The sequence below is a fragment of the Anolis sagrei genome, chromosome X (genome assembly GCF_037176765.1).
Source record: "Anolis sagrei isolate rAnoSag1 chromosome X, rAnoSag1.mat, whole genome shotgun sequence".
NCBI classification, from domain to species: Eukaryota; Metazoa; Chordata; class Lepidosauria; order Squamata; family Dactyloidae; genus Anolis; species Anolis sagrei.
The window spans coordinates 32464736-32491887 of NC_090034.1; the positions used below are offsets into that span (position 1 = coordinate 32464736).

Genomic DNA, 27152 nt, shown 5'->3' on the forward strand with positions numbered 1-27152 from the left:
AAGAGCTTGTCAAACTACAGCTCCCTTGATCTCATAGGACTGAACGCCATGGCAAGTCAAGTGGTGTCAAAGTGCATCAATTCTGTGGTGTAGAATGATGCACCCCTGCTCTTCTCCAACAGGGTTGCTTTATCATTGTAATGTCGAATTTTTCTGCCTTTATTTCCTGTTTTGTTTAGATTTCACATTTGAGTATGTGCAGCGAGAGGCCCTTCGTGTCCCCCTCATCTTCAGAAATAAGGCTGGACTGGGAATTAAGTAAGACAGTGCTCTTAATGTCTTATATTCTCTGTCTCTCAAAATGACAGCCGGGGATGTGTAGCGTTTCAAGGGCTCGGGGTGGGCCAGGGCAAATGGCAATTGTACCTGCTTGCCAGGCCGCAAATGCAGGATTTGAATTAAGAAGGCATCAAAGTTTCAGGGATGAGGATGCTTATATTCAACTTTATCTCTCTAAACCGAAACCCCAAGCAGCTGACGACATTAAAAACAGTAGAGTATACAATTTAAAACCTCAAAAACATGCACACTCTAAAATAGGATTAAACATCAAACTATCTTCACTGTAGAATTAATGCAGTTCGATCCCACATTTACTGCCATGGCTGAATGCTGTGGAATCCTAGGATCTTTAATTTGGTGTGGCATAGACTCTCTGGTAGAGAAGTCTCAAGATTTTGTAAAATTGCAGCTTCCAGGATTCTATAACCTTGAACCATGGCAGTTCAATTTATTTATTTATTTACAGTACTTATACTCCTCCCTTCTCATCCCAAAGGGGACTCGGAGACATATGCGGCAAACATTCAATGCCGTTGTACACTGAAAAGACAGACAACTCTATATAGATGGAGGTATATATAGGCTTTCCCATCTTCAGCATCTTGGAGGATGTGCTCGGCTCCGGCCATGAGGGGATGCTGTCACTCCACTTTCCTTGCCGAAGAGCTTTCTTCGTAAATTTCCTCCTTCATCAAATCGCCTGTGTTTTCTGGTATTTCCTTATGGGTGCCTTAAATACCTCCCCACTTAAAGCGGTACCTATTTCTCTACTCATATTTGCTTTCGAACTGCTAGGTAGGCAGAAGCTAGGCTAAAGGCCAGGAGCTCAGCCTGATCTGGGCTTCAAATGGTCAATCTTTCGATTGGCAAGATTAATTGAAGCTGGTAATTAACCTGCTGTGCTAAAGCCCAGCCCAGTTCAAGAGGATTCAAACTGCATTTGTAGAGGACCCATAAACCTAAGATTAAAAGACATTAAAATCATGCATTCCAGTAAAAACGTCCATTTAAATTCAGTTTAAAATGGATTGGTTAGGCTGCTGAGTGGCATTGGCACGGCTCAAGATGACTCTTCGGATGTACAGTATATGTCCTTTCAACTGTATTCTGACCTGCTGCTGAATTTCAGCCTTTTAATATCATGCTCACTCCAATTTTGCCCATTTCAGGATGCCAGACCTGGATTTCACAGTACGGGACGTCAAGCTACTTGTGGGTGAGTTGTTTTCAAAGTTTTCTTTGGGAATAGCTTTTTAAAAACTCCATCTATAACTTTGTAGAATGAGTGCAGTTTGACTCCACTTGAACTGCCAGGGCTCAATGCTAAGAAATTGTTGGACATGTAGTTTGGTAGAGAAGGCTATAGACTTTGTAAAACCACAACTCTCATGATTCCATAGCATTGAGCCATGGCAGTTAAAGCAGTACCAAACTGCATTCATTCCACAGTGTAGATGCAGTTTATTATATATATATTTATTTATTTCCTATATTTATACCCCGCCCTTCTTCCCCCGAAGGGGGATTCAGTGCGGCCTAACAAAAGCATCATATGATGCTAGCATCATAAAAACAACCGCAGTACAATCAAAATATTAAAAAATAAAACAACAATTAAGACACATCCAACAATTACTTTGGAAGAATAATTTCCTCCCAATACTGTTGGCTATGTTTGAGAAACGAATGCATTACAACGTAAACAGCAATTCGTGGGAATGCTTTTTTGTTACTTGGAGGAGATCGATAAGTATATAAAAATATTCAATTGAAATTGATTCCAGACAAGACAAAGCTACTTCTGCTCAGTCGTAAGGCCAAACAGGGTATAGGGTTACAGCCTGTGTTGGACAGGGTTACACTCCCCCTGAAGACACAGGTTCGCAGCTTGGGAGTCCTCCTGGATTTGTCACTGAGCCTGAAATGCCAGGTTTCGGCAGTGGCCAGGATTGCTTTTGCACAGTTAAAACTTGTGCGCTAGCTGTGCCCATATCTTGAGAATCCAGACTTGGCCGCGGTGGTCCACGGTCTTATTACATCTCAAACTGACTACTGCAATACACTCTACAAGGGGTTGCCTTTGAAGCCTGTTCAGAAGCTTCAAAAAGTCCAATGGGTAGCAGCAGCCAGATTTCTCACCAGTACACAAGCCCCCGGTTACATCAGCTCCACTGGCTGCCAGTCGGCTACCGAGCATAATTCAAAGTGCTGGCTTTGGCCTATACAGCCCTAAACGGTTCTGGTCCAACTTACCTATCCAAACATATCTCCCTCTATAAACCTGTGAGAATGTTGAAATCTTCTGGGAAGGCCCTGCTTTCAGTCCCACCTCTGTCGCAGGCTCAGTTGGTGGGGATGAGAGACAGGGCCTTTTCAGTGGTGGCCCCTCAGCTACGGAACTCCCTCCCCAGTGCAGTCAGTCTGGCCCCCTCCCTTCTGGTTTTTAGGAAAAAGGTGAAAGCTTGGTTACACCCTCAGGAATTCAGGTAGTGCAATATGGAATTGGAATTGGCATAGCAACACTAGTGATGGCGACAGGGCTAGGTGCCGTGTCTTAAAGTTTTATTATATTTATAACTTACTTAGGCCATCCCTTGTAGCTTGAGGATGATGGCGCTCCAAGTGTAGTGTCCTGCTGGTGGATATGTGGAGCCCTATTCTTGACCTGCAAGGCAGTCCTGGTCAGGGTTGGTTTGATGTGCCTTCTCCCCTTTTCCCTCCATTTGTACCTCTTCGAATTCTACAGCACTTCTGCTCACAGCTGACCTCCAGTTAGAGCTCTCAAGCACCAGGGCTTCCCAGTTCTCTGTGTCTCTGCCACAGTTTTTAAGGTTGCCTTTAAGCCCATCTTTACATCTATTTTCCTGTCCACCAACCTTCCGTTTCCTATTATTGAGTTTGGAGTATAGATGGTGATTGGGCATTCGGACAAGGTGGCCAGTCCAGCGGGGTTGATGGCATAGGAGCATCACTTCAATGCTGGTAGTCTTTGCTTCTTCCAGCACACTGACATTTGTCTGCCTGTCTTCCCAAGAGATTTGCAGGATTTTTCGGAGGCAACGCTGATGGAATCGTTCTAGGAGTTAAGTATGACGTCTGTAGACAGTCCACGTTTTGCAAGTGTATAGCTAGGGTTAGGAGAACAATAGCTTTATAAACAAGCACCTTAATATCCCTACGGATGTCCCGATCCTCAAACACTCTCTGCTTCATTGGGAAAAATGCTGCACTCGCAGAGCTCAGGAGGTGTTGTATTTCAGTGACAATGTTGACTTTTGTGGAGAGGTGGTTGCCAAGGGAGCAGAAATGGTCAACATTTTCTGATGTTACACCATTAAGCTGTATTTCTGTCATTGCAGAGGGATGTTTTATCTGTTTTATTGTTTTATATTGTTTTGTTTATATATTATGGAATTGTGGCATCAAATTGTGCCAAATTATATAAGCTGCTCTAAGTCCCCTTTGTGGTGAGAAGGGCGGGGTATTAATGTAGTAAATAAATAATAAAATAAAATCTATCAATTCCCGGTTAAAATGCCGTTGAAAGGTAACTTTGAAAAAGTAACTTGGAAATGCTCCTGTTTCAATGTGAGTTCCTAACGCCCTAATTACTGAAAAAATTTGCAGAGGTAACTTGTTTCCTTCCATTAAATCAGAAGGCGCTCTGGAAACCTAGCTTTTGCGCAGTCCTTTGGTCTTGTTCTTTCCAGAGAATGAGTCTTTTGTTGCTTTCGAATCCCCAATTGAAGCACGTGATCTCGAAAAGAAAAGAAATATCAAAGTGTTGGCCCCGCCTTCTGGTCATTATTTTAAACCCCATTTTCCTCTGATGGGGTAAAATTGCATTGTTTTGCCCTTTTGTAATGTGATTCGCATCCTCAAAAAAGCAAAAATATGAAATGTCAGTGGGAGTATTTTTGGAAGAGGGGTAAAGAACAGGACAAAATATCAGTAGGAGTTTTCAGCAAGGGGAAAGAGGATGGGATGAAATATCTGCGGGTGTTTTTAGATTGGAGAAATGGGCTCCATCTTCTGTTGAGGGAAAGAAAGGAAAAGCATTGCAATAAAAACGTTGATGTAGATAGTGACCGGAACGGAGGGGATAAGAAAACTTACCTGTTGATGTTGCATTTGGGTTGGGACATCCTATCCTATGCTTGGACTTTAGTGAGGGGGGCAGGAAGGGATTTTAATTGATTGGTTGGTTAATGAATTAATGACCAGCCTTTACAAAGTTCATTTTGGAGTTTGTGGGATGCAGAAGGTCTTATTTGGTGCTATAGCCTGCCTGGTTGTATTTCAACATGTCTCCATTGAAGCTGTAGTTGTGGTTTCAAGATAAAACCAAGGTTTTATCAGTCCCTGGTACTGGGCCAGTCGTGACTTATGAGGGGTGTTCATTAAAGATTTGCCCTGACCCACTTCCTGTGGACTGAGAGCAATGAAACTTGGCACAATTATGAGTCCTTCTCTATGTAGGTGCCACCTAGGGACACACACTTCTCCCACCTTTTTAAGCAACTGTAAACACCTCGCTTGTAGAAGTCAACAGGTTGCTCCAAAAGCCACGTTGTGACTTCGGAAATCAGAGTCTCATCATCTGAAAAATGCATGTCCTTCAAAAATAACTTCATTGTTGGAAAGAGGTGGAAGTCCGATGGTGCAAGGTCAGGGAAGAAGGGGGATGCGGTAGAATTTCAAAGCCATATTTGGGCAACAGGTGAGTTGTCAACTGGTGCATTGTCTTGCAGAAGGCGCACACCTTTGGTGAGCATGCCACGTTTCTTGGTTTTGATGGCCTCCTGCAATTTCTGCAGCAGTGAAGCATAGTATGCCCCATTGATCATGGTACCCTTTGCTAGGAAATCCATCAATACTACTCCATGCTGGTCTCAAAATACTGTGAGCATGACCTTGCCTACCAAGAGTTGGGCACGTGCCTTCTTTGGAGGTGGTGAGGCATGATGCTTCCATTTCATTGACTGGACTTTAGTCTCAGGATCATAGCGATGGACTCAGCTTTCATCCTGTACGATCGGTCTGTTGAAAAAGTCCTCCTTTTTCCATGGCACATCATTATCGATAGAGTCAAAGAGCATTCGACTCGTTCCTGCTTCTGGAAAGGTGTGAGCAGCCGGGGGACCTAGCGAGCGGATACCTTATGTATGTGAAGATGGTCTTGGGTGGGTTTTTTGGGCTAGGGGGTGAATGATTACGTGGCGATTTTCCAAAATGTCAACCTCCACTTGCTTGATGGTGTGTTCATCAATAGCAGAGTGGGGTTGCCCTGGAATTGGAGCTATTTCCACCCAGATCTGATCACATTTGAACTGACGATGCCAGTTTTTGACAACATCATATGATGGAGAATAATCATCATAAACCTCTTTCATCTCGTCGAACGTCTCCCTTGGTTTGCGGCCTTTCAAGTAAAGGAACTTGAAGACTGCTCTGTATTCCACTGGGTGCATTATCAAACCTCACACCACTTCAGCACCTGTAAAATCAAGAGGGTTCTCAGTTCTGAGTTGTAAATTGACATGCAACCTATAGAGACTTATATCATTTCACATGTGCCGTTTCCTAGTCCTGTGATAAATAGAAGTGGGTCAGGTGAAATTTTTAATGAATGGCCCTCATTAAGCCACTTTATGCTCCTCTTTGAGATTTGAACCCAGATCCCTGTGCTTCAAGGTCCTGTCTATACCTGTTTGCTTTTTGTCTCTCGGAGGCAATTGCTAGCTTGGGCAAGGCTGGAGCTTGCTGCAGCGCTCTGAAGCAGACACACTGGGAGGTCCCTGTTTCTTGCTTTTAGGATCTAGTTTATTAGCCAGAAGCTTTTACATCACTGATGTGCGATGGAGCGCTAATGGCACCGCTGACATTTAATGGGCCCAGGCTAATCATCACTTTTCTTTGAAAGTAGGGCGCTTGATGGCTTTCTCGCAGCAGTTGAGAAAAGTGCCACTCGCCTCCCCCTGCACAGTGCCAAGCAAAAGTTCTTGACAGGCATTTCTTACTACTGCAGCCTCGATGTGCATGCAGGAAGTGGTTATACTGGAGGAAAGCTGGGCCAGCCTGTGAGTTTTCTAAACATTCAAATGTGGAGTTGCTTCTACACTGTAGAATGAATGCAGCCTGGCATCACTTGAACTGCCCTAGCTCAGTGCGATGTGTGCCTGGAAGTCGTACTTTGGTGAGGAATCAGTCCTCTTTGGCCGAGAAGGCTCAAGACTGTAAAACTACAACTCTCCTGATTCTATTGAGCCTTGACACAGATGCTGGTCTAGAGCCTGGTGGCTCAATGGGGGAGTGAAACCTCATGATGATTTAATTAATGCTACCCTTTGATTTTGAGATCATCATTTTTGCATTTCAAACCAGTCGGAATTCCTGGATCTAGAAACCTAGCACATCAAGATGGAAAGTGAAGCTAGTTTTCCACCCTTGCTTTTTGTTCTTGATCACTTTCTGTGCAACACAAAACCTTCTGAGTCTGAGGTGTTACAGACCCTCAAATTCAGACCCTGCCCTCTCCAAAGACCCTTTAGTCATGCCATGCAGTTGTATAGCTACAAAAACTGTGCTCTTGTTTCCCAGTGTCCTTGAATGCCCCCTGGTGGGCACAGAACTCCTTCCTTCTAATTTTGTGACTGTTTTTCCTTTCTTGCTGCACATCAGAAACTTGTCCAGGTGATATTCTCCACTTGTTCCGGGATTGCTGTGGCTCAGTGCTGTGGGATTAAGGCAATTGTAATTTGCAAATGCACCGGCAGTGTTGGGCAGAGAAGGCAAAAGACTGTGTAAAACTCCCAGGATCCTAACGTCTCGATCCATGGCAGTTCAACTACTGTCAACCGGCACTCATTCTACTGTGCAGATGCATCCAGTACTTCTTTAATTTCCTCACATTGCATATATTTTAATTGTCTGATGGCATTGTATGTACAATCTTCCAGGGAGCCGTCGGATCGTGGACGTGATGGACGTCAATACACAAAAAGGCACCGAGATGAGCATGTCTCAGTTTGTGCGCTACTACGAGACCCCCGAGGCCGAGCGCAAGAAGCTCTATAACGTCATCAGCCTGGAGTTCAGTCACACCAAGTTGGCCAACATTGTCAAGCGTCCCAATGTGGTGAGTAGCATCTTCATTGCGGGTGGTTTTTGCATTTGTAAAAGGATCGGCATTTGGACTCGGCTCATGGTTAGTTGTTCCAAAATACTCTAGAATTGTTGACAGTGGGTGGCTGAGATACTGCCACCCTTGTTTTCCGATGTCTCAGTGTACACATACTTTGTTCCATGCACAAAACTATTAAAAATACTGCGTATAAAATGAGGTTTAGGCTATAAATATCTAAGAAACATTAATGAATTTTATGTTTTGACTTGGATCCCATATCCAAGATATCTTATGATGTATATGCAAGCATTCCAAAATACGGAACTTCTTGTCCTTACCACTTCAGATAAGGGATGCTCCACATGTATATGCATATTCAATTGATTAATTCATGTATTAAAATTAATTTGATTGGATGACAGTTACCTTTTGGAAAGACCACTACCTTTTAGAAATCATAACCTTTTGGGAAACCAGAAATCTCCATAGCCTTTTGGAAACGTGACCCTTTTGGAGATCAGTTGCCATTCACACTATTTGGAATAATCATAATCCTTTTGTAAAGTATGAGCTTCCTGAGAAGAGTTAAATATTCGCTTGAGTGAATCTTCTCCTTAGTGGTAAATATCCACTAGTATTCATGGAAGGCAAATTAGGTTTCTCAGTTGTTAGATTGATATACCTGGTTATCTTTCTAAACTGTTAGGAACAAAGATGTGCTAATGAACAAAATATATAGCAGATCTTCAGAAGTGTTATTTCAATTATCCAAAAACATCTACTCTCCCCTAAAATATATTGCTTTTAAATCATGCTCTCAAGAGACTAAAAAGAGGTAGTCTTCATTAGAAGTAACATAGTTGATTTACTTACTTGATTTACTTACATATATTCAGCATACAGGTACATTTCTTATTGGTTGAGAGTTTAAACAGTAAGTTCTCTAAAGCATTCTGTTTCAGTCTCTTCTTTGTTGCATGTAGACTAACACTCTCGTCAGTCTAATACATTACTGAACATTGACTCAATACAGACTGACTACACACTGCAGCATACTGACACTACTGACTTCTAAACTGTATTGTCCTGCTTCTGATGAAAACTGACTTCTAAAATAGAGCCTCAGTCTGAATAGTCCCAGATCTGATCACATGATCTGTAATCCCTCCCACTACCTGAAACAAGATAGAGTTAAGGGAAAACTGCATATCAAAATATACATACAATATAGTAAACAATATGAATTATATTCATAACAAATAACTAGTAAGGGAGACTTGAAGAAGGTTGCTATTTCCAACACTACCTCTATCACTGACTGGTGGTCCTAAGTTGTAGATCCGTCTTTGCCTTTGTGTTTCTGTGGAGTTACTCTGGAGTAAGGAAGCAGCCGATTGTGGGCCTTGTACTATCTTATCTTCAGAATGCTTTTTCTGCCAGTCCTTAGGAACCATAATAAAGCTGATGAGCATTAGTCATAGGACACTATATGGGAAATATATCTTAGCTAGCGTGTGTGGCTCATTGCCCTAGAATAAGTGTTGACCTGGAGACCTTCAAAAAGATCATGCCTTGAAAGATAACTATCTTTTCCCTGCAGAGTAGGAGACAAAGCCACCTTCCTGAGATCTTTCTCTGTTTCTGACAGTCCCTTTTTGTTCCAGCCTTTCCTAACTAACCACAGGCTTTGGGTGGTCTTTCAGGTGGACTTAGTCGACTGGGTGGACAACATGTGGCCTCCCCATCTGAAGGAGAAACAGACGGATGCCACCAATGCTATAGCAGAGATGAAGTATCCCAAAGTGAAAAAGTAAGTTGCGTTGACTTCTCTCCCTGTTTAATTCCCACTAGTGTTGAGGATTGGCTTCTGGAAGGAGTTTACACTGAACCACTGGAGCAATAGGATCCCATGGTGTGGGTCTTACCAGATCAGACTTCAGGGATGGGAGAGGGAATAGCTTCCAAGCTGCTGGGAGAGATCGTCCAGAGTTTTGGAGTTCGATGCCATCTGTACACAGATGATGTTCAGCTCTCTCACTCCTTTCCACCTGATCCTGAGGAGGCTGTCCAGGTCCCGAACCAGTGATTGGCAGCTGTGATGGTCTGGATGAGGGTGAACAAATTGAAACTGAATCCAGACAAGACAGGTCCGTTGCAAGGCCCAACAGGTTATAGGGTTACAGCCTGTGCTGGATAGGTTTACCCCCCCCCCCCCCGCCCCCCCAGACTCAGTTTTGCAGCTTGGGAGTTCTCCTGGACTCATCACTGAGCTTGGAGCTCTGGGTTTTGGTGGTGGCCAAGGGAGCATTTGCACAATTAAAACCCAGTTGTGCGCCAGTTGTGTCTGTACCTTGGGAAGTCGGACTTGGCCATGGTGGTCCATGCTCTTGTTACATCTCGAATATACTACTGCAATGTGCGCTACGTGCCTTTGAAGACTGTTGGGAAGCTTCAAGTTGTCCAACAGGCAGCAGCCAGATTGCTCACTAGAGCGGCTTATAGGGAGCATACAACTTCTGTTATGTCAGCTCCACTGGCTGCCAGTCTGCTACCGAGCACAATTCAAAGTGCTAGCTTTTGCTTATAAAGCCCTAAACAGTTCTGGCCAAGTTTACCTTTCCAAACATATCTCCCTTTATGATCCACCTCGGAGGCTAAGATTATTGGGGGAGGCCCTGCTCTTGGTCCAACCCCACTTGCAACTGGTGGGGACGAGAGATACGGCCTTCTCAGTGGTGGCCCCTCATCTATGGAACTTCCTCCCCAGTGAAATTAGATTGGTTCCCTCCCTCCTGGCCTTCAGGAAAAAAAACTAAAAACATGGCTTTGGGATCAGGCCGTCGGTCAATAATGGGAGCAGTGCAATAAGAGGCTATAATGCATTTGATTAAACTTTTCCTGTGACAATTGTCCTTAGGTAGGACCCCAAAATTTGACTATGCACTTTACTACCGTTTTATCTAAAATTTGAGTTTGATCTTTTTTATTGCTCTTATCCTTAACACAGCTACATGCCCTATGCACGTTATTCATTGCCCTATCCTCTGATCTGTTGGATACCAGGCCACCCACCCATGTCGAAACTGGACCATGTTATTGCTGTTGGTTTTGACACCTGTTTATATATTGTTTAATGTTGTTTATGTTGTTTTAAATTGCTGTTGATGCTCTGCGATGTGCTTTGTTTTAACTCTGTTATCTGGGCTTGTCGCCATGTAAGCTGCCCCAAGTCCCTTTGGGGAGATGGAGACCAGGTATAAAAAATAAAGTCATTACTATTGTTATGATGATTATAATGATGACTACATGAAGCCGATGGAATATGATCTGGATTATGTGATTTTAATTGATGTTGTAATATTATGTTTTAATTGACTTGGTTTTAATGCTTCTGTTTATTTACCAATGTATTTCTGTATGTTGCCTTTGTAAGGCCACCCTGAGTCCCCTTCAGGGTTGAGAAGGGTGGGATATATGTGGTAAATAAATGTTGGTGCTGGAACATAGGAAAGTTCCTGAGCGATGCAAACCTCATACTTTTCCTGACTGGTCTAGAAAGGTGTGAATTATTGCAATGTTATTATGATGTAGCACCTCTGTCTCTACTCGTTCCATGCTTTCTTGACGTGGTTTGTAGTGATTTCTTGGAACTCCAATGGGAAGTTTTGAAGTTGAAGCATGGACTGCTGAGGTGATCCTATGCAATACTAGTATTTCATTGATGTGTTATTGCACTGTCACCCTACAAGTGTTTATAAAAAAGACCAAGGAAACATACTGTTCTGGTATGTCTTGGAATTACTCCAGGAAGGAGGCTTCCATTTCCCTCCCCCCCCCCCCCCCCCCCCATGGTTCGGAGTGTTGTTTGTCAATCACAATGTTATGCAGTGGTTTTATTCAGGGCTTGCTGATGCGAGCTGCAAAATGTGATTGTAATGTAATGTATTGCAGGGGTCGAATTCTGACATGGTAGAATGGGGTTGTATCTTTTTCACCTTTGAACAGCTAGAAGGCATTTTTCAATCCAACTCTACCAACAAATATTTCTATGAATCGGTAACTACAGTGATAGGGGATCAGTTCGGATAAAAGCTTTCGTCCTGATGTGCTATGTTTTCCATGTCTTTATGACTTTGGGCTGAGGTTCTTGGACTTTTCATCAAGATGGTATTCTTTTAGTATGCTTCTGAGAATGTTTCTAAATAGACCTTTTGTGTTCTGATAACTTGACAGTGGCTTTGTTTCTGCAGAGGCCAAGCTGGTTTAATTCAGGCACCATGTTTATCCGAAAGCCCCTGGTTTAATAAGTTTGTGCTAACTATTCTCTTCCCGTTTTGTGCCAGTGAGTCAATGAGCTCAAAAGAAATAATTCTGAGCTTTTGTCCAAGTTGAGGATCATGGCTAAGAGTATCCAAACAAGACAGACATGGATTGCTTTGAAATCGTGGCTTATTTGCATGCGTCGGGGTGAACCTTTAAGTCATTTTGGACTTATGGTTTTCATTTACATTGGATTTAACCTGGATTCTTAGCTAAATGTACTGTTTGTGCACTACTTTCTGTCTCCAAAATACCTTCCTTTGTTGTCCTTGAGGCTAAAATATCTACAATTGCAATCGCCATGCGATTTCCACTTGCGCCTTTGAAAAATGGAATATCAAAAAATAGGAATGGGGTGCATTTTCTGGAAATAGCGAGTCCCGATTGTGCCAATAGCAAAGGAAGAGGAGAAGACATTGTCTCCACTCTTACTGGAAAAAGCATCTAACTGGATCAGATGAGGTTTGCAAAAGCTCTGCAAAACCGGAGTTTTGGCTCCTGAAGACTTCAAGGGGAATACATTTCAGGGGTTTTCATGGCAAAGTTTGTTCAGAAGTGGTTTGATCTCATCATCCTAGTGGGTGCATTGTTTTGCCCCCAAAATATTTTATTACTAGCTTGGGTACACAGTGTTGCCCAGGTTAGTTGAAAAAGTCAATTTTAAATTGTATAAAATGCATAAGATTGTGGGTGAACTACTACTCACATCATGCCAGATTAACCCCGAAAAACTCCATCATGACTTAAAGTTTGTAATGTTGGGCAGGTTTGCTCTGGATGCATCATCAGTGGGGCTCAGTGTGCTCTCTGGCTGTAGGGTAAACTACAACCTCCAGTGTGGTGAGCCAGTCCCCTCCAATCCCTCCAGTAGGTTGAGTTAGTCATGGGGGTTCTGTGTGCCAAGTTTGGTCCAAGTCCATCATTGATGGAGGTCACCGTTTCTTTGGTTGTGGGTGAACTACAACTCCCAGAAAGGAAGGTCAGTTCCCCCCAAACTCCTCCAGTAATCAAAATTCAGCATATCAGGTATGTGTGCCAAGTTTTGTCCAGATCTATTGGTGTTTGGGTTCACAGTGCTCTCTGGATATAGGTGAACTACAATTCTCCCAAATGAAGGTGAATTTTCCCCCAAAGACCTCCAGTATTTTTTTTTGCTGGTCATGGGGGCTCTGTGTGCCAAGTTTGTTCCAATTCCATCTTTGGTGGAGTTCAGAGTACTCATTGATTGCAGGTGAACTATAAATCCCAGTACCCACAACTCCCAAAATGTCCAGGCCAATTCCCCTCAAAACCCACCAGTTTTCAAATTTGGGCATATTGGGTATGCATGCCAAGTTTGGCCCAGATCCATCGTTGTTTGGGTTCATAGTGCACTCTGGATGTAGGTGAACTACAACTCCTATAAATCCCCCCAAAGACTTCTAGTATGTTTTGTTGTTCATGGGAGTTCTGTGTGCCAAGTTAGTTCCATGTCTATCATTGGTGGAGCTTTACAAAGTTTTATGCATAGTTTCTAAAACAGAAAGGAGAAAGATTTCTGCAGCTAAGTCTAAGCAGTTCTTAGATTGCAGGTGAACTATACATCCCAATAACTACAATTTCTATAAATCATGGTGAATTCTCCCCAAACCTCTCTAGTATGTTCAGCTGCTGATCAATTCCTCTGTTTGCTGTGTCCCATAGAAAAGAATCGGAAGGGGTTATGGGAGAGGCAGTGGGCGGAGTCATGCAAATTCCACACCAATGGAGAGATTAAGAAACACTGGGATGTCTGTGGTGGAGGAAACATGAAAAATGTTGGAGGAAATGATCCCTGTATGAAAGCCTTTAGTTGGGTGGTGGGCAGTGTGGTGTTTGTGGAGGATATTGGACATGTTCATGGTGCTCACTATAACCTGCAGTGTCATTGGAGGGAGGGCCATTGGTGTCTCCTAAGTAGCGGGAGATATAGCTGTTTGTGGAGGCAGGAGCCTGTCTGTGTAAGTGGACATCCCCAGCCACATACACACATACATATTTTCACTTTTTTATGTGTAGAGATGATTACTACTGTTACTATTACTACTACGATGATTGCTCTTGTTGAGCCTTAGTGATGACAAATGAAAAAAACAATAATGTGTTGCTTTTGACACCAAGCGGAACTCCTGCCGAGATGTCTGTGCACAATGCTTCAGGAGAACGATTATTTTCTCCCAGAGGTTTGCCTGGTAACGTTTGCGTGGATATTTTGTTCTACTTTCTAAATTGCAATGTTTATGCCTGCCCTGGGGGGATGTTTGTGGCTTGAAAACATCTGGTGAGGTGAAACTACTGGCATCATGGAGCCATGGGCAATGCCATGGCCAAGTATTTAGGGACTACGTGACAAATCCCAGACTCCAAAGCAATATGTTCGCATGTGCGGCAGTTATGGCTTAGAGTCCCCTCTTTTGCCGTTATGTACATTCCCTCTTGTATAGGAACCAGTGTGCCTGATAGCTGGAGAATACTTGCAAATATCTATTTGAATTTAGTCATTTGATTGATACCTAGCTTTGCTCCCAAAAGGGGGCTCAAAGCACCTTCCACTGGACGTTCAAGCAAAGCAGCTAAACCAGTGTTTCTCAACCTGGGGGTCGGGACCCCCAAAGGGGTCATGAGGGCATGTCAGAGGGGTTGCCAAAGACCATGTTGGTCATGGGGGTTCTGTGTGGGAAGTTTGGCCCAATGTTTGGCAGGGTTTGGGCTACATGTTCATGGTGCTCGCTGTAACCTGCAGTGTAGCCTTTGGAGGCTTCTCAGTACTTGGAACTATAGCTTGTTTGTGGAGGCCAGCGGCTGGCTGTGTAAGTGGACACCTCCACCACATATACACATATTTTTCACTTTTATTATGTAGATAGATAGATAGAGATAGATTGTTTTATGTGTAATTATTTACTGCTTAATGCATTTATAATCCGTTACGTTTGTGCTTCGATGTGGCATTGTATTGTGCCAAAATGTATGTATATATTTATTTATTTACTGCATTTCTATGCCACCCCTCTCAGCCCGAAGGTGACTCGAGGTGGCTTACACTGGCACAATTCGATGCCACAACAATAATAAAAACAAAATTAAAACATTTAACGCATATTATAAAAACTATGTAAAAAGCATTAAAAGCATATAAACACCAATAACTTCCTATTAGCTCATTTTCTGAAGACATTGTCAAGCCGTTCCATAGTAATTCTTTCCTGAGTTCCATATTCATCTATTACACTGCATTTTCAAAGGCTTGTTCAAAAAGTCAGGTTTTTCATTTTTTTGGAATGTCAGTAGGGAGGGGGCCAATCTAATATCCCTAGGGAAGGAGTTCCATAGCCGAGGAACCACCACTGAGAAGGCCCTGTCTCTTGTCCCTGCCACACGCGCCTGTGACGAAGGTGGGATCGAGAGCAGGGTCTCCCCAGAAGATCTTAAATTCCTAGCTGGTTCATAAGGAGATATATGTTTGGACAGGTAGGCTGGGCCGGAACTGTTTAGGGCTTTATAGGCTAAAGCTAGCACTTTGAATTGTGCCCGGTAGCAAACTGGCAGCCAGTGGAACTGGCACAACAGAGGAGTTGTATGCCCCCTGAGCACTGCTGCTGTTAGCAACCTGGTTGCTACCCGCTGGACCATTTGAAGCTTCCAAACAGTCTTCAAAGGCAAGCCCATGTAGAGCGCATTGCAGTAGTCTACACGGGATGTAACCAGACCGTGGACTACCATAGCCAAGTCAGACTTGGCTATGGTATGGGCGCAGCTGGCACACAAGCTTTAACTGTGCAAATGCTCCCCTAGTCACCACTGAAGCCTGGGGTTCCAGGCTCAGTGATGAATTCAGGATAACACCCAAGCTACGAACCTGCGTCTTCAGGGGGAGTGTAACCCCGTCTAACACAGGCTGTAACCCTATACCCTGTTCAGCTTTTCGACTGACCAGGAGTACCTCTGTCTTGTCTGGATTCAGTTGCAATTTGTTCGCCCTCATCCAGACCGTCACAGCGGCTAAGAACCTGTTCAGGACCTAAACAGCCTCCTAAGTAGCAGGTGGGAAGGAGTGACAGAGTTGGACATCATCTGCATACAGGTGACACCGCACCCTGAAACTGCGGATGATCTCTCCTATCGGCTTCATGTAGATGTTAAACAACATGGGGAACAGTATGGATCCTTGCGGGATCCCACAAGTCAGTGGTTGTGGGGCTGAGCAGGTGTCCCCCAACAACACCTGTAAGCCGCTCTGAGTCTCCCTTGGTAAATGGTAAATAAATATGGTAAATAATATGGTAAATATGGTATGGTAAATAAATAAAGAAATAAATAAAACCAGCACATCCTTTGTGCATCTTTCTGCTCAAATTGTTTAAATAAGATTGTTTGCCCAATAGCGAGGAGAGAAAAAGTCGGGTGCCAGTAAAATTCCCCTTGGAAGAGAGTTCCATAGGCTAGGCGCAGTCACCAAGAAGGCTGTTCCCAATTCACCAAAATGGGGGGTGGTAGAGACCATATGGCAAACTGCGCTTTTGCTGGTCTTAGTTTGCCATTTTGTGATAATGGCTTTGCGGTACAGTCTTTTCGGCCTCCTGTTGTGCTCTCCAGGGGGGAGGGAGTGGGGGGAAGGAAGGCGGTTTACTTTCCCCACTGGCTTGTCAAAGAAAGAAATCCGGCTGAGAACAGAAAGCCATCTGCTTGGATTTGCGGGAAGCGTTATGTTTTTGCCTCTGCAGGAGTGGTGGCCTCGTAATGCCAGCAGGCATGAGCTAGGCTTGAAACCCAGGCCTTGGTCAGTGGGTAAGAATCGGAGTCTGTCTGTCCCTGCATGTCTGCTTTTTTTTTTTTTGCTCCTGAGAGTTTGAGTGAATACATGCAGCGTGCGCTCTTTTCCGGCAGTAGATGCGGCTTTTTGTGCGAGGCATTGCTTCTCACTTTGTGCGTTTTCTGGTAGGATTGCTGTTGTGATTGCTGTTGCGAGTCGTCCTTCCTCATGGGTGAATTCATAAGTCTGTATTGTTTCCATCATTTTCCAACACTCGCGTATTTATCTTTTTACTGGTACATCACTACGCTTCACATTTGTAACTCGCACAGTTCTATGAACTTTTCTTTAGTTCTCAATAGCTCAAACTGAAGTAGGCTTAACTTTCTGAAACAGTTGGAAATTGAAGTTGGCACTGTGGAAACCTCCATTTCTATCATTTGGCATGTCTCTATTTTAAACCTAATTGCCATACTGTAGTTGAAGGCAATTTGTTCTAGCTTTTCCTTGGTGTTTTCGAGACTTCTGCTAAATTCTTCTTCCTAGCAAAACATTTTTTGGGTTGCTGTGAATTTTCTGGGCTGTCTGGCCATGTTCCGGAAGCATTCTCTCCTGACGTTTCGCCCACATCTATGGCAGGCAACCTAAGAGGTTGTGAGGAAACCTCTGAGGCAAGTGGGGTTGATATATCTGTGGAATGATATCCAGGATGGGAAAAAGAACTCTTGTCTGTTTGAGGCAAGTGTGAATGTTGCAATTGGCCACCCTGATTAGCACTGAATAGACTTGCAGCTTCAGAGTCTGGCTGCTTCCTGCCTGGAGGAATCCTTTCTTGGGAGGTGTTAGCTGGACCCGATTGTTTCCTGTCTGGAATCCCCCTGTTGTTTGAGGGTTGTTCTTTATTTATTGTCCTGATTTTAGAGTTTTTTGAAGTACTGGTAGCAAGATTTTGTTCATTTCCATGGGTTTCTCCTTTCTGTTGAAATTGTCCACATGCTTGTGGATTTCAGTGGCTTCTCTGCATAGTCTGACATGGCGGTTGTTGAGTGGTCCAGCATTTCAGTGGTCTCCAATAATATGTTGTGTCCAAGTTGGTTCAAGTGTTCTGCTATGGCTGACTTCTCTGGTTGAATTAGTCTGCAGTACCTTTCATGTTCTTTGAGTCCTTGCAGGCTTTGAAGCTGCCAGGCCATTCAGTGTTAATCAAGGTGGCTAATTGCAAAATTCACATTTGCCTCAAGTAGACAAGAGTTCTTTCTCCCACCCTGGTCATTCCACAGATATATAAACCCCACTTGCCTAGTTTTGAACAGACCTCATAACCTCTGAGGATGCCTGCCATAGATATGGTCAAAACGTCAGAAGAGAATGCTTCTGCAACATGCCATACAACCCGGAAAACTCACAGCAACTCGGTGATTCTGGCCATGAAAGCCTTTGACACTACATGTTTTCCATTGTGTTTCCTTGTCTGTTGTCGTATTCAGGCCCAAAGTTATGGCACATATGAACATCACAGTAATGCTTTGCTAGGTAGGAAAGGGACGCCGATAGCACTTCTTGAATGTTTAGAGCAATAAAGAACATTAGGTATAGAAACGTTTGCCTACACATTCAGTGCTGGGAAAAATGACAGTTGCAAAGCCTAGCCATTTTCTCTCTCATTAGGATAACCCAGTGAATGGAGAGTTTTGCTGCATTTGCCTCTAATCTGAGCATGTTGAAGGAATTGCCATCACTGTTGTCTGATTTAAGTGAAACCTCAAGTAACTGGTGTGCTTGCAAAAAATCTCTAGTATACTTTCTGTATGTATGTTTTGTGCTTTTCACGGTTTCAATGATTTCTAAATTTCCTTGACCATTGGAGAAAACAAAGCAAAAATGGGACAGCCGGCAGGATTTTCTGGTCCAAGGTGAGGTTGTAGACAGAAATGTCTAAACAGAAAAAACAGAGACTTAAAATAATGGAATAGATAGTTATTTTAAAACAGGATCTGTGAAGCACATATGGAGACAGTGTTCTTTTGGGATATGCAATGAGTGTAAGTTCTGTATTGTTGGAAGGCTTTCATGGCCAGAATCGCTGGGTTGTTGTGAGTTTTCCGGGCTGTGTTCCCAAAGCATTCTCTCCTGACGTTTTGCCTGCATCTATGGCAGGCATCCTCAGAGGTTGTGAGGTCTGTTGGAAACTCAGAAAAATGGGATTTATATATCTGTGGAATGTCCAGGGTGGGAGAAAGAAGTAAGAAGCCAGACCTTGAAACTGCTAGGCCATTAAATACTAATCAAGGTGGCCAGTTGAAACATTCACACTTACCTCTAACAGAAAAGAGTTCTTTCTCCCACCCTGGGCATTCCACAGATATATAAACCCAATTTCCCTAGTTTCCAACAGACCTAACAACCTCTGAGGAAGCCTGCCATAGATGTAGGCGAAACATCAGGAGAGAACGCTTCTGCAACATGGCCATACAGCCCAGAAAACTCACAACAATCCTGTAAGTTCTGTGTTTGTCTCTCCTCTCATATGCACGCATACATGCACTTGGTCGTTTCAGTCATATAGGACTGTGCATCCTTTTCAATGTGTCTCTCTCCAGCCTGTGGCAAATGAAACTATACTATGCCTGGAGGTGGACTGGTACATGCCTTTTTCCAACATGGTACCCCCCCCCCCCAATCTAAGCAATGGCTATCTCTATAGAGAAAGCCCCTTTGCAACGTTGAGCATCTGTCTCCCAGAGCAAAAGAGGCACTGTGATGAGGACCCTTCCCACTGAGGCTGGCGTCAAGTGTCAGATTCACTGAGGCGGTTGAAGCGGGGCTGGGAGCGTGCCATGTGACTGCAGCGTTGTGTCGGGAGGAAGCCGCAGAGGTCAACGCAAAGGCGTTTCGCTGGAGACTGCCTTGCGGATGGAGCTTTCCCAGATTCCTAACCCTTTCATCAGCTGCTGCCGTTAAGCAAGATGCATGCTTCCTTAGATTAAGACTGGAAATTTGAGAGCGGAGGGGGTCCTTTGCGGGTGGGAACGCAACTGTTTTGAGAGGCCTTTTATCAAGATTTCACCCATCCCAGCATGAGCCAAAAGTCCCAGTCTGAGCACTCAACTTCAGGGCAGAGTTGGGGTGCGAATGAAATTGCGCATCTGCAGGATGAGAAAGCTGGGCAGCACAAATGGCAAAAAAAAAAAAAAAAAAAAAAACACCAAACAACAGTGTGGGAAGGAACATGCCAGGCCTCCAAAAGGTCCTGTGTTTGGTCCCCAGTTAAAGGGAAGCTCATGGCAAAAGGGGAGAAAACTTTTGCAACCCTGATATTCTGAGTCCGAGTTGGCTTTGCAATCATTTTGCATTCTTGGCAATCCTTGTGACAAGTAATGTCATTGTCCACACCTGATTTTGGTCGAAAGCAACTGACGCTTCTTCAGTGCGTTTCCACAGATTTCCATGTCTTGCCTAAAACGCTATAGGAAAGGATGCACGGTGCAGGAGAGGGAAGGACTTGTATTTTGAAAAGCAATTGAGGTCACCATCCAACCGAGTCGCGCTTGCCGATTTCAGTTGAGCGTCAGCACGCTGGGTTCTATTCTGGATTGTAGCCTTGGGAGACTTAAGGGCTTGGGGGGGACTTTGCTGTGATCCAGAGAGGTATCTTCCTCTTCCTGGCACATTCCAAAATGGTCCCAGGTTGAAGAAGAATCAATTTTGAAGTGCTGTTGATATGTTAGACTGGGGGAAAAGGAGGGTCATTGTCGAAGGAAAGGTTTTTGAAGATATGGGAGCCTGTGCGTGCCCTCCTTGCCAGCGCCTGCAAATGGAGCGTCTTCGTGACAGCGCTGCGTATCACTCTGTCAACTCGCGGCACCGGATGGGGTTGCTAGGCAGCAGCTCTTTCTGTATCCCCAAGACTTTCTGATTTGCCAGCCTTCCCAAGGCACATGGTAAGGGTCTCCCTGGCCTATCATCTACGGGGATTTTTGCATGCCGTTTGCATACAGCCGAGATCCCGTACCTGGGATGGGATGAAGTCGGGGAATGCTGCGGCCCCTCTGAGCCTTTAGGAGAATGTGAGGTGGACGAGCAGGTCGGGGGTCTTCCATGGAGTAGAGAAGGCTTGGGAAAATGTGCCTTTCTATCTCTGGGAGCGAATGAAAGAGTGCCAGGGGAAAACCGACCCTGAACCAGCCACCGGAACAAGGAAAAGAGGTTAGTGGGTTAAGTGGCGTGCCATTTCGTGCCCCGGCAAAGGTGCCTGTGGTGAGCCGGAGAATGGAGGCAGCAGTTCAGCCATTAGGTATGAATGGAAGCTGCAGGATCAAGTGGTGTGGGTGAGCGACAGAGGGAAAGCTGGGTGCTTCTTTGCAGCTACTTTGCCATAAAACTGCTCTCCAAGTCTCACAAATGAGAGGAAAGAGTAGGTTGAGTACTTTCACAGTTCTCTTGTCAGCTTCGTTGCCGTCCTTCCAGCTCTTCCAGAATCTTAAGAAAACCAGGTGTATTTCTTGAATTAAGCTCTGCAAGACTGGTTGGGGGGGGGGGGTCATCCATACCATGCATGGGGAAACTTCAGTCCTCCAAGTGTTTTGGACTTCTACTCCCACAATTCCTAACAGCCAGTAGGTTGTTAGTAATTGTGGGAGTTGAAGTCCAAAACACCTGGAGGGCCAGAGTTTGCCCATGCTTGATCTATACTGTAGAATGAATGCTGTTTGACCCCACTTGAAGTGCTATGGCTCAACGCTCTGGAATGTTTTTACCAGGTCTCTAGCCTTCGCTGCCCAAGAGTTTTGTTGCCTCCAAACGACAACTCCCAGGATTCCATGGCATTGAGCTTTGGCAGTTCAAGTGGGGTCAAACGGCATTCTTTTTATAGTGTAGAGAAGGCTTGGGCAAACTTCTGCCCTCCAGGTGTTTTGGACTTCAACCCCCACAGTTCCTAACAGCCAGTAAACTGGCTAGGGTTTTTGGGAATTGAAATTCAAAACACCTGGAGGGCCAAAGTTTGCCCATGCCTGGGATGCATCCTAGGAGCGCTTGAACAGTCACAACGATTTCAATTCCAGGAAAAAAAACTGCATCAAACTTTGCTCTTGGACACCATTTGTAAGGCATGGGAAGCTTTCTGTCTCTTGGGCATTCAAAGTGAGCCTTCCCTATATTCACAGTGGACTATCAGACCACGGACAGCGCATGTAGATAACACTATAATCATGTCTCACCTTTGTAGAAGTGTGTGATCTTTTTGAAAATCCAGCTATTTCAGATAAGGAATCCCAAATTGTACAGGAGATTTTTCCTCCAAGGTTTTGAAAGGTATTTTCCAGACAAATGGGTTATTTTGAGGCTTTGCCCTCAAAACACGAAACAAGGAAGCCTTTAGCTTCTTACATTCCTGGAAGTCAGTTTTCTTTCCTGCAGCGGACTGGTTAGTTTTTGTACTTGTTGTTGGCCTTCCTATGTTGGCCTTCCTATGTCTACGACCCGAAAGCTCCATATTGTTTAGAATGCGGCAGCCAGGTTACTCACAAGAACGCCCATGAAATGCCATATAACACCAGAGCTGCAACATTTACATTGGCTTCCAATTGAGTACCGTGGCCTGTATAAGATGTTAGTTCTGACCTTTAAAATTCTTTACGGCAAGGGTCCATCGTACCTTAGGGACCGCCTCTCCTTCTCCCATCATTGGAGATCGCAACGACCAGCCCAACGTGACTTACTCTATATACCGGGTCCTAGAGAAGTGCACTTGGAAAGTACCAGACGCAGGGCTTTTTCTATTTCTGCCCCTGCCTTATGGAATTTCTTGCCACCCTATATGAGAGCCATGCGTGACTTAGGACCTTTTACTCTAGCACTTAAGACCTGGCTTTTTACTAGAGCATTCGATCTCTGTTAATTTTTAATTTCTGTATGTATGTATTTTATCTTTTACAGTTTAGCTGTAAATCGCCTAGAGCATTCTTGGATGGAGGGCGATTAATAAGTAATTAAATATGAATATGAATATGAATATGAATACTTTAAATGTGTTTCTGTCCTTTGCAGGTACTGTTTGATGAGCGTAAAAGGATGCTTCACTGACTTTCACATTGATTTCGGAGGCACATCAGTTTGGTATCACGTTTTCCGAGGCGGAAAAGTAAGTGAATGTTGTGCGAGCTTTTTGAGATTTTTTAAAATATCCCTTATAACATCTTCCTAAATGCTTACCTTTGCGTTCTTAAGAAATTTGCTTGGGCAGTAGAAAAGGCGAAGGTGGGGGGAATATTTTGCTGATGCTTGAAACAGAAATGGGACATGCTTGTTGATTTATTTTTAGATTTTCTCCCTGCTTTTGGACCCTCTGGGTGGCTTGCGTTATGAATTGGTAACAGTTCACCAACAAATTAAGTCATTTAATGGTCTAAAAATGAATATAATAATGAATATAATAATAATAATAATAATAATAATAATAATAATAATAATAACAATAAGAAGAAGAAGAAGAAGAACAACAACAACAACAGCAAAGTATGGATTGTTGATGTTGCAATCCCAGGTGACAGCAGGATTGAAGAGAAACAACTGGAAAAGCTGACACAATATGAGGATTTAAAGATTGAACTGCAGAGACTCTGGCACAAGCCAGTCAAGATGGTCCCAGTGGTGATCAGCACACTGGGTGCAGTGCTTAAAGACCTTGGCCTGCACTTAAACACAATAAGCGCTGACAAGATTACCATCTGCCAGCTGCAAAAGGCCACCTTACTGGGATCTGCATGCATTATTCGCCAATACATCACACAGTCCTAGACACTTGGGAAGTGTCCGATGTGTGATCCAATACAACAGTCAGCAGAGTGTCTGCTGTGGACTCATCTTGTTGCAGGCCCGTAGCCAGGATTTCGATTTGGGGGGGGAGGGCTGAATTTGTTTCGGGGGGGGGGGCTGAGTCTGAGTGAAAGAGGGACTACCTTAACAAACCTTTTGTATTGTTACCCCAATACCCCCATGCATATGGGATATATTGAGCATGGTGATCAGATCATGATATGAATAAACATAACAGTTTAAATAATTCACCAATAAGGTCTTTTCGCGAACCACCATGAGAATTTCGGGGGGGGGGCTGAAGCCCCTCAAGCCCCCCCCCCCCCCCCCCCCAGCTACATGCCTCTTGTTGTGTTTCAAATAATAATAATAATGTTATTTATACCCCGCAACAGGAGGCTCAGGCTGCATCTACACTATGGAATGAATTCAGTTCGAGCCCACTTTAACCGCCATAGCTCAAGGCTATGGAATTTTGGGAGTTGCAGTTTTTGCAATGGAAAATCCCACACAATTGTTGCTGATGTACAGGCAGTCCCCAAGTTACAGACATCTGACTTATAAATGACTCATCGTTAAAAACGGAGATAAGACAATAGGAAGGGAGAGAAATCTACCTCCAGGAAGCTAAATTAACTCCTGAAGGAGTTATCACAGGGAAAAAGTGTCTCCACAGAAGCTTTATCACCAATCATTCTTTCCACAACAAGCCATTTTTTTCAAAATCCAATTATCACAGTGACAGAAAGTGAGGTGAAATCTTCTGATCTGGGTAGCAGACAGCAAAACAAACTCTACAGGCATGTTCACCCTTCTCTGCGCTATCCAAAGCTTTTATATATATATATACACACACACACACAACACACACATAAACAAGGGTGGGTCAAAAAGCAATGCCTCCATAGCTCTAACTTTTCTTTCTTTCCCAGCTACTGGACTATGTATGATATGATAGAGGTAACCTTACTCTACTGATACAGCCTTTTCTTTTTCTGATTGACTGATTAGAACTATAAATTTGAAGCTAAAAGAAAGAGTTCTCATTGAATTTCTGGCCAAAGAAGGTTGTGCCCCTAAGGAAAACCATCATCACTTCAAGAATGTTTGTGATTTGGCCCCTTCTGACTTTCACCTCTGAAAGACAACATATGTGGTTTCAGATTCAATGACTTGAATGACATTCAAATAGCTTTAAAATCATGGGTCATGAAGCAAAACCTTGAATTTTTCCAAAATGGTTTTGATGCCTGGGTTAAACAATGGTACAAATGTGTCCAAATTGATGGTGATTATGTTGAAGGGTAGTTTTCTGTAGAGGACAGTTTAGGTTATGATCTGGAGCAACTTCTGCTGTTATAGGTTCATTAAAAAATGTATATATACACACACACACTAGCCAATTAAAAATGTACCTGTTCCAACTTACAAACAAAATCAACTTAAGAACAAACCTACAGAATCTATCTTGTTAGTAACTTGGGGAATGCATGTATTTTTAGATCTTCTGGTTGATTCCTCCAACTTCACAGAACCTAGAACTCTATGAGGAATGGGTTCTCTCAGGGAAGCAGAGTGATATCTTTTTGGGCGACAGGGTGGAGCTATGCCAAAGAATTGAACTGAAGCAAGGGCACACCTTCTTCATCCCTTCAGGTAAGTCTCTATCTTCCAGAAGGGCCCCTCTTTTCTCCAGAATCATCTGTTCTGTGCACCGGAGCTTGAAAATGTTCCAGTTTCAAGTGTCAGGCAGTTAGCAGGATCAGTGGCAATACTGGGTCACAGATTCTGGCATCCATAGTCCAAATGCACAACCTTTCTAAGCTCTGCTTGTTGCATTATGTGGACGATCATGTCAGCCTCTAGATTCCCAGCTGAGGTCCAACTTCTCAAGCTTTGAGGCTTATGCTTTGCAGTTCCCTTGCAAAAATTGTCAAAGGGATAAGTCCCTTTGACTTCGGAGAATGTTAGCGGATCCTGTGCAGACATCCTCACAGCCTGAAAGAGTTACTGTTGGGGATTACAACTCCTATTCTCCCCTAGGCAGCATGGGAGGATGGGTCAGGGATTGTAGTACAACCTCCCCCCTTCAAACCTCTAAACAAATGCAAATCCTCACGATACACTGCTATACGAGGGGCTGCTGATAAGTCTTTGGCTTTGAGTTCTTGTTTTGCTTCTATGGTAACAAATGTTACATCACATGAAAGCCTTATGTGTCTAATATATGTTTTCAAAATTTTGTGTTTGTAGCTTATGGCAACAATGATCTAGGCATGCGGGAAAACAAAATGGCAGAGTCTAAGGTGATATTCACAGCAAATGAGAGCAGAGGTGTGATAAAATTCTTGTTTCTGCAAGGAAAGTTCGCGAAGGATATTCATGGTGATATGTCACAGACATTGGGGAATCAATGCCCTTCATATTCTACAGTTAAGTACTGGATTACCAAATTTAAAATAGGCCACTTCAGCACCAATGATGAGGAAGGTCCTGGACAACCGAGAGTGGTTGTTGTTTCGGAGATTGTCAATGCTGTGCAGAACCTCATACTGGAGAATCGGCGAATTTCAGCTAAAGGAATAGCAGACATCATGAGGATTTCTCATGAATGTGTTTGTGTCATTATTCGTGAACATTTGAACATGAAGAAGCTCTCTGCAATGTGGGTCCCCAAATGTTTAAAACAGATCAGAAAAGCATGGGAGTGAAAACTTCCCAGTCCATTTGTCAGTGTTTCCAGACTGATAAGATCTTCCTGGATTGACTGGCCACTAAGGATGAGACCTGGATTTATTTGTATGACCCTGAAACCAAGGAGCAGTCAAAAGAGTGGCTCGTCCAAATAAGTTCAGGGTGCAAAAATCAGCCGCGAAGGTGTTGGTGTCTGTGTTCTGCGATAAGGAGGGTGTGCTGCTAGTGGACTACCTTCAAAATGGTTCCACCAATGCAAGGTATTACACTGAACTTTTGGACCAATTGAAGGCAGCTCCAAAGGTCAAAAGGTGCAGCAAGCTGTCCAAAGGAATCTTGTTCCTGCAAGACAAGGCCTCCGCTCACGCTGCACAAGTGGCCATGGCAAAACTGGTGGAGCTAGGCTTTCAGCTGGTTGACCACCCACCTTATTCACCGGATCTAACTCCCTCCGACTATCATCTATTTCCAAACCTGAAGAAACACCTCAAGGGTACCATATATCACACCATTTCCAATGCCATGGCTGCTATGGATGACTGGTTTGAGGCACAACTGAAATCCTGTTTTTTGCAAGGCTTACAGAACTTGGAATACCGATGTAAGAAGTGTGTTGATATCAGTGGAGAGTATGTGGAATAAATGTAAAGTTTCATCTTCTTATCTCGTTTCTTTCTGGGTAAAGCCAGACTTATCAGCAGCCCTTCGTAGCATTACAATTCCCTTTTAGTACCCATGGCAACATCCTATGAAATCGTAAGAGTTATAGCTCTATGTTTTATTTTAAGCTAGCTTGGGTACCCAGTGTTGCCTGGGCTATTTGAAAAAGCCAATATTTTAATTGTACAAAATGCATAAGGTGGGTGAACAACAACTCACATCGTGCCAGGTTAACCCCGAGAAACTCCATCAGTACTTAAAGTTTGTTATGTTGGGCAAATTTGCTCTAGATGCATCGTTGGTGGGGTTCAGTGTGCTCTCTGGCTGTAGTGCAAACTCCCACTATGGTGAGACAGTCCCCTCAAACCCCTCCAGTAGGTTGAGTTAGTCATGGGAGTTCTGTGTGCCAAGTTTGAGCCAGGTCCACCATCAGTGGAGGTCACAGTTTCTTTGGTTGTGGGTGAACTACAACTCCTAGAAAGA

The 27152-nt window shown here is 43.8% G+C and overlaps 1 protein-coding gene across 7 annotated transcripts in view; it reads left to right on the forward strand.

Moving 5' to 3' along the window:
* Positions 1-27152, forward strand: part of KDM2B (lysine demethylase 2B) — a 71852-nt gene that overhangs the window by 3094 nt on the left and 41606 nt on the right. For 5 of the 7 annotated variants that reach the window (XM_067473117.1, XM_067473118.1, XM_067473121.1 and 2 more), the window contains exons 3-8: positions 180-258; positions 1452-1498; positions 7242-7420; positions 9112-9218; positions 22548-22641; positions 24818-24971. In XM_067473117.1, coding sequence (XP_067329218.1) covers positions 180-258; positions 1452-1498; positions 7242-7420; positions 9112-9218; positions 22548-22641; positions 24818-24971 — 660 coding nt within the window. Of the gene's footprint in view, positions 1-179; positions 259-1451; positions 1499-7241; positions 7421-9111; positions 9219-20066; positions 20441-20480; positions 20706-22547; positions 22642-24817; positions 24972-27152 lie in introns of those variants that run through there. The other 2 variants (XM_067473123.1, XM_067473122.1) reach the window with 2 other exon arrangements.